This window comes from Apium graveolens, chromosome 2, assembly GCF_009905375.1.
Source record: "Apium graveolens cultivar Ventura chromosome 2, ASM990537v1, whole genome shotgun sequence".
NCBI classification, from domain to species: Eukaryota; Viridiplantae; Streptophyta; class Magnoliopsida; order Apiales; family Apiaceae; genus Apium; species Apium graveolens.
This window is the reverse complement of record NC_133648.1, coordinates 238,288,498-238,296,650: the sequence shown is the minus strand read 5'-3', so window position 1 is coordinate 238,296,650 and position 8,153 is coordinate 238,288,498. Positions and strand designations below refer to the sequence as shown.

At 34.2% G+C, this 8,153-nt stretch overlaps 1 protein-coding gene across 1 annotated transcript; it reads right to left on the bottom strand.

The window, feature by feature from the left end:
* Nucleotides 1-1,619: 1,619 nt before the first annotated feature.
* LOC141698091 (uncharacterized) lies at nt 1,620-3,094 on the bottom strand. Its single transcript, XM_074502707.1, has 7 exons — nt 2,899-3,094; nt 2,710-2,794; nt 2,479-2,603; nt 2,291-2,372; nt 2,086-2,212; nt 1,833-1,987; nt 1,620-1,734 (listed from the first exon to the last, which is right to left on the bottom strand). Exons 1-7 carry the CDS (start codon nt 3,092-3,094, stop codon nt 1,620-1,622), a joined length of 885 nt encoding a protein of 294 aa, XP_074358808.1.
* Nucleotides 3,095-8,153: the final 5,059 nt, after the last annotated feature.

Here is an 8,153-nt window from a genome sequence, read left to right as displayed (position 1 = left end):
GACTATCTGCTCAGACTAGAGGAGCACCTTGATAATGATTGTGAGAACTCTTTGTACACTTTGCTTTGTTCAATTTTTAATAAATCTTGTAGCATTTATCAGTTTTATCTACTACTTCTTAATCTGTATTTTTAGGGTGTTTTGTTATCATCAAGTTTCTCTTAATTTATGGCTACAATTCCAGTAGAAATAAATTGGGGGAGATTGTCAGGAATATGTTGTGAACTTGATGATAAGTCAAATAAAACACCTTAGTAGATTTAACATAGTGTATTTTATAGCACTCAACGGATGATCTAATATAGTCCCGACGGATGACAGATTAACATCCATCGAGTGAGTAGCTTATGTAACAAATAAGTTTTGTAGCATATTTATGCAAGCAATATTGTGTAGATTCTGTAGGAGTATACGAGTCATGTTGACTACTAGTGGATATGCAGAATAAGGTGACTAATTGTAAATATAAGATGTCTTGTACTTCTGTATAAATGAAATGTAGTCAAGTGACATAAAAGGCTCCCGACGGATGGTTCACAAAGGCTCCCGACGGATGACAAACATAGTCCTGACGGATGATCAAATTCAAATAGCTGTTGACAGTGACAACACAGTCACATGCGTTGGGTGTTTGCAAAAGGAATGTGGCAGCCTGTTAAGCAGGAATTTGAGAACAAAGAAGCATTACCATTTCCATGCAATTGTGAAGATATTCAAAGATGGTGGAATAGAGTAGTAAAACAGCTTGAAGTTAGACTAGATATGTTTTGTCTTATTATCTTGTTTTATTATTATGTAAACTTGGTGATATATAAACCAAGTGTAGCGAGTAGAACAATTAACTAAGCAAGCCTATTTTCAGATAAACATATCAAGCTGCATTCTGTAAGCATTTCTATGTAGTTTAATTGTTCAAACTTGTAAGCAGCTGTGAGCTATTCAAAGCTTCACAGAGTGCTCAATAAACTTTCAAATCCACCAGAAAGTTTTAAAAGCCTGTGTTTTTATTACTTAGTGTTTTGATCTCTATCATTCTTTTATTCCGCACAATTGCTAATCAAACACGGTTATATTTATCAAGTTAGAACATTCTTTAAACTTCAAAAACTATCCAGAATTATATTCAACCCCCCTTCTGTAATTCTTGTTGTATTGTTGGGGAATAACAATCTTCTTACTGACGGATTTGCAAGATCCTAGGGTCTTTGAACTCTCAGCCTGATCAAATGACTATAATACAAATGTTTAGTCAATAATGTTTAATTATATTCCAAAATATGCAATAACAGTAATTTATGAAAAAAATCTCATACCTCTGACAAATTAAGGGTAGGGAAATCAACATGATTGGATGATACAGAATTTGACATGGCATACATGTTTGAATCATACATGTCTTGGGCTTTGATGATAAAATTTTCAGAAACACCTTTGGCTCCATGAACTTCAACAACAACAAGTAATTTCTTTCCCGTCCATGTCGTGCAGAAATGCAGGAAACACTTAAGCAGCTACCTCTTCCTGTTTTGGTAATTAAGTCATAAAAATAATTGGTCTGTATTGCAAACAATTTATAATCTGGAAATAAATTTTAAAAATGTAATTGATTGAACATTTGTTTACTTGAAATAAAGATGTGAAGCGGAGCATCCTATGAGCCGTTTCACAACACGGTCCATGAGAAGAATGCTCCATGAGAACGATTGATCCACAACAACAGCCTTTACACTGAATCTATGAGTGAAAAAAATTATTAAATAATTCAACATTTCATAATCCAAAGAAATTGTACAAACCAAATGTTTAATATATTATTTCCTATTTGTCAATACCTTTTTTCAGCAACTGGAAAAGTGCGATTACATTTATCGCATTTAAATTTATTCCCAACTTCAACAACTTCTAAATGATATTTGCTACATGAATATGAAAACCAAGGATGTCCTTCCTTTAACTTAGAAATTGTGAAACCACAATACAATTTCTTCTGCAATTGATAATTTTGAGGATAATGTTATAAATGAAAAGTATATTGCATATAATTCAAAGATAATGCTCTAAAACTTCTGTCGAAAATGAATTAACCTCAACACTGCCAGCAACATTGTCAATTAATTTTTTCAAATTTATAAACTCATAAGGAGAGGCCAATGTTAATGCATAGCTATTATCCGCATCATCCCTCGATAGCTTGTAGCCTTTAAGTTCAAGCCTACACATTATATGATGCACATATGATATGCAATCTTGACAAAATATGGAAATGGAGTAAAAGTTTATAAGATTGTACCTGTTTCTCATCTCAAGTTCGCACTCATCATCAAGATTGAAGTACACTTTCGAGGATGCCAAGCTGCTGATTTGAAGCGTATCTAAAGTTTTAAAGCAATATGTATCTTACATAAAATGTAATTTAATATAACCGTGTATAACCTTACTGACAAATTAGTATATAGCATAAAATACTAAAGATCAAACCGTTGTATGTTCCTAGATTTGCGCTTGTCAGGATTACAATAACATTTTCCTCATGGTTATATTCCTCATATTGATCACTGACAACTTTCGCCATATCTCCCCATATATCAACCCTGTGCTTATTGCTACAATGTAATCAAGTAAACATTTAATTATTTATAGAGTAAGGTCCTAAAATTGATAGCGACGTAAAAATTAATAAAAAATTGTATGCTGAATTAAAAGAATAACCTTGCATCACAAATTTTGAATCGAACAATATCCCTATCTCCAAATTTAGTAGGTATTTTGCTTACTTTAATAAAGTCTTCAACAACTTCAATTATATGTACAATATATAAACACATGGATTGCAGTCAAAACTTTTATAAGAATTTTTAATACGAATAATACTAAGCCAAATAGGAAAGAGGAAGTAACCTATAGCAAATTCTGGATTCTCTTTGGGACCATATTTTCTGGATTCATCCATCAAATTACCCAAATCCATAAATTCAAATTTGTATTTTAGAATCATAAAATAATTGGTGCATGGTTGGAAAGTGGTAGCATTTGTAAATCTTATAGATGTGTCTGTAGAAACAGGCTTTAAATTCCCAGAAGCATCCCTAACCATAAACGCCTTAATAATATAAACAGCTCCTCAAACAATATTCTTCCCAATCAGTTTCCAAGTATCAGCAGAAGCAAATGCATGAATATGAGTATTCTGCACATAGTATAAAGTGGCAAAGTATAATTTTATATACCCATTCTAAAAATATAAACATAATGAATATAAAACGAAATCAACAGATTAGGTAGTTACATCATCATCAAGAAGAATGAGATTCCAGGCTTTCGTTATTCCTGATTTAGAAGACACAATAGGCCACATTCTTGTAACTCTTGCCTTGATCTTCCAATCTGACCTAGATTTGTCAAGACTTAAAATATGTTCAAACATGAGGGCTTCCATCTCTGCAAGATTCTGTGAAAACAATTTGTAATTTAAATTAAATAGAATGATCTATTATTAGAATTTAAAAGTCACGACTCATGAGAGAGCTTACATGTTCTGTTCTTAATGAAGGTATTGAACTTAAAATATCACACCGACGTGGTAGTCTTTTTGTAGTCCATTACCCTACATTAACGGGAATGATAATTGATGACATGTTTTTGAATGAAGTGCACGACAAAAATATACTGCAGACTTGATCTTTCCCTTTTAATAAGTGACATAAGGCCTGTAAAGGGATAATCCAATCAGCCTTTAACCGAATCATAAACATATCCTTTGATTAGATGGATTATTATTTGATACGATGTAGATCAATGTGATTGGATCAACATCAAGTTAGTTAGATGGATTAGTGGGAACTAATTATACGGTTTTGTTATATACATGCCATTCTTTTTTATTCTTTTTTAATACTATAAATTATTTTTCCAAACGAAACTCAATGACATAAAATTATAATAATAAAAACACATTCAACTGTTAAACAAATCACATACCACGAAATAAGGAATTCAAGTACAAAATATTCATGGTCAAACAATTACAATAAGTTAGTTAAAACAAATATGATCACAATTTAGGAATAGAAATGAAATAAGCTTTTATACTAACTCAAAAATAACTGTTAAAAATAATAAAGTAAATTAAAGTAACCAATGAGAATTGCCTAAAATAGCCGTTTAAAAATAAACTGTAAAAATTCCACTCATTATCCGTCGTGTCATGCTAACAAACTGTAAGTATACTCGATGGATAATGTTCAGGAAATTAACGGCTGAGATTAAGAAAATTCAACGGATGAGGATAAACTGTTATCCGTTGAGTCATAAAATATTCCAAAAAAAATAATTGATTTTCATTAGCAAGTAGTATACCGACGGATGATCAAACTCGATGGACAAAGATCATCCGTCGAGATGTAAATTTTGACTTAGCCAAAATTTCATCCAAGACTGAAAAATCAATTAAATTTCTGGCTGCATTTCAACATGCAAATTATCTCATATAGATTTAAGAATAATTAAGCATACCTAACTCACTTACAAACCTTGAAAAGGTGGATTCATCCAGTGGCTTGGTAAAAATATCTGCAAGCTGCTTCTCACTTGGAACAAAATGTAGTTCCACAGTACCATTCATTACATGTTCCCTTATGAAGTGGTACTTGATATCTATGTGCTTTGTCCTTGAATGTTGTATTGGATTTTCGGTGATGGTAATTGCACTTATATTGTCACAGAAATTATGAATCCCTTCAACTTGCAAACCATAGTCTTGCAATTGATTTTTTATCCATAAAATCTGTGCACAGCAACTGCCAGCAACAATATATTCAGCTTCAGCTGTAGAAGTAAAAACTGAATTTTTCTTTTTACTGAACCAGGACACAAGCTTGTTCCCTAGAAATTGACAGGTTCCTGTTGTACTTTTTCTATCAATTCTACAACCTGCATAATCTGCATCTGAATAACCAGTTAGATCAATACCAGAATCTCTAGGGTACCAAATGCCAAGTTTTGGTGTTCCCTTGATATATTTGAAAATTCTCTTAATAGCTATTAAGTGAGATTCTCTAGGATCAGCCTGAAATCTAGCACATAAACATGTAGCAAACATATCTGGCCTACTAGCTGTTAAGTACAGAAGTGAGCCAACCATGCCCCTATAACTTGAAATATCCACAGACTTTTCAATAGTGTTTAATTCAAGCTTAGTTGCAGTAGCCATGGGAGTTTTTGCAGATGTGCAATCCATTAGATCAAACTTCTTTAAAAGATTAATAATGTATTTAGTTTGACTAATGAATCTTCCATCACTAACTTGCTTAACTTGCAAACCAAGAAAGTAAGTTAGTTCTCCCATCATACTCATTTCATACTTACTTTGCATCAATTTGGTAAACTTTTTGCAAAGTTTTTCATCTGTAGAGCCAAAAATAATATCATCTACATAAATTTGAACAAGTATACTAGAGCCATTCACATTCCTAAATAATAAAGTTTTATCTACAGTACCTCTTGTGAAATGATTTTCCAAAAGGAACTTTGATAAAGTGTCATACCAGGCTCTAGGTGCTTGCTTTAGTCCATAAAGTGCTTTCAAAAGATAACAGACATGTTCTAGAAAATTTGGATCTTCAAAACCAGGAGGTTGACTGACATAGACTTCCTCCTCCAAATCTCCATTCAGAATGACACTTTTTACATCCATTTGATAGACCTTGAAATTGGCATGGGTTGCATAGGCTAAGAAGATTCTGATGGCTTCAAGTCTTGCAACAGGAGCAAATGTTTCATCAAAATCTATTCCTTGTTGTTGACAATAGCCCTTAGCAGCCAATCTAGCTTTGTTCCTGACTACTATACCATTTGCATCCATCTTGTTTCTGAATACCCATTTGGTGTATATTGGATTCTTTCCTTTAGGCTAGGGCACCAGCTTCCATACATTATTCCTTTCAAATTGGTTTAGCTCCTCTGGCATAGCTAAAATCCAATCAGGATCCAACAAAGCTTCTTCTACCTTCTTTGGTTTTTCCTTGGAAAGAAAGCTGCTGTATAGACATTCTTCTTGAGTTGCCCTCCTAGTTTGAACTCTAGAAGAAACATCACCAATTATTAGCTCAAAGGGGTGATCTTTTGTCCATTTTCTTTGTTGAGGTAGATTAGCTCTAGATGAAGAGGCCTCATTGTTGTCTTGATGTGTGATTGAGTTTTGATTATTAGAAACTCCCCCTGAGTTTGTGGATCTTTGATTTGAGAAAGGGGAACTTTCTATAGGTGATCTATCTTGACTTCCTGCTCCTCTTGACAACCCGACGGATGGTGAATTTTGAGTACCGATAAATGAAGCAGGTTGCCTTCCGACGGATAAGGCAGATTATCTCCCGACGGATGAAGCATTCTGCAATTAGACAGATGTTGAATTTTGTGCTTTATTGGTAGTAGATTTTTCTGCATTATCCTTTGATACTGTTTCTTGATCACTTTTATCATCACTGTCATCACTAACCATCTCCACATTGTCGAATTTGAGGCTCTCATGGTAATCTTCATCTTGAAGTCCCTCAATCTTTTTATCATCAAACACAACATGTATTGATTCCACAACAATGTTGGTTCTTAGATTGTAGACTCTATATGCTTTACCAACAACATATCCAACAAAAATTCCTTCATATGCTTTAGCATCAAACTTCCCATTTTGATTAGTTTGATTTCTCAGAATATAGCATTTGCAGCCAAATACATGAAGAAAATTTAGAGTTGGCTTCTTGTTCTTGAACAATTGATAGGGAGTCATGCATCTTGCATGATTAACTAGGGAAATATTCTGAGTGTAGCATACAGTATTTACAGCTTCAGCCCAGAAATATGTTGGCAGTTTAGATTCTTCAAGCATTGTCCTGGCAGCTTCAATAAGTGATCTGTTCTTCCTTTCCACTACTCCATTCTGTTGTGGAGTTCTTGATGCTGAAAACTCATGCAGAATCCCATTTTCCTCACAAAATGCTCTCATGACAGAATTCTTGAACTCAGTTCCATTATCACTCCTGATTCTTCTAACCTTGAAATCAGGATGATTATTGACTTGCCTTATGTGATTGATGATGATTTCACTAGCCTCATCTTTAGACTTTAGGAAATATGTCCAAGAGAACTTTGAGAAATCATCTACAATTACTAGGCAAAATCTTTTCCTTGAGATGGACAACACATTGACTGGTCCAAACAAATCCATGTGTAGCAGTTGCAAAGGTTCTTCAATTGTTGAATCAAGTTTCTTCCTGAATGATGCTTTAATCTGCTTCCCTTTTTAGCAGGCATCACACAATCCATCCTTAGAAAACTCCACTAGAGGAATGCCTCTAACCAGTTCTTTCTTTACTAGCTCATTCATGGTCTTGAAGTTTAAATGGGATAGCTTCTTGTGCCATAGCCAACTTTCATCCTGAGCTTCCCGCGCCGGAGTTTCTTTCTCTGGGTGCTTTACTGAGAAAACAAGTAACAGATTCTGCATTGGATGAGTTGAAATCAGCTAGGTACACATTTCCTTTTCTCACACTAGTGAGAACCACTTTGTTGCTTCTTTTGTTAGTCACAACACAGGCTTCTGAGTTGAAAGTTACTGAGTTGCCTTTATCACAAAGCTGGCTGATACTCAACAAATTGTGTTTGAGACCATCCACTAAGGCAACCTCCTCAATGATGACATTGTCCTTTGAAATCAAGCCATATCTCACAGTATAACCCTTGCTGTCATCTCCAAAAGTAATACTTGGGCCAACTCTCTCCTTGACTTGGGGATATCAGATTCATCCTTAGTCATTTGAGTTGGGCCTTTGAAACCATTCATTGCAACAGAATTACCATGCATATTATAATCAACAGGGAATGACATGCTATTAGTGAACATGTTATTCCAGTAAGGCATGCTAAATGGCATTTGTGGCATACTAAATGCAGCAGAATAAGGATTAGGTGCAAATGGCATATTAGCAAACTGTACATTCATATTCTGTGTAGACATAGCATTCATAGGCATGGGAGGCATGGAATTCATGTTGGGAAAGTGAGGTGGCACAGACATGGAAGTAGGCATGGCAGATTTGCAATTAACAGATACATGGTTTACACTACCACACTTGACACATATTTTTCTAGAAGCATAT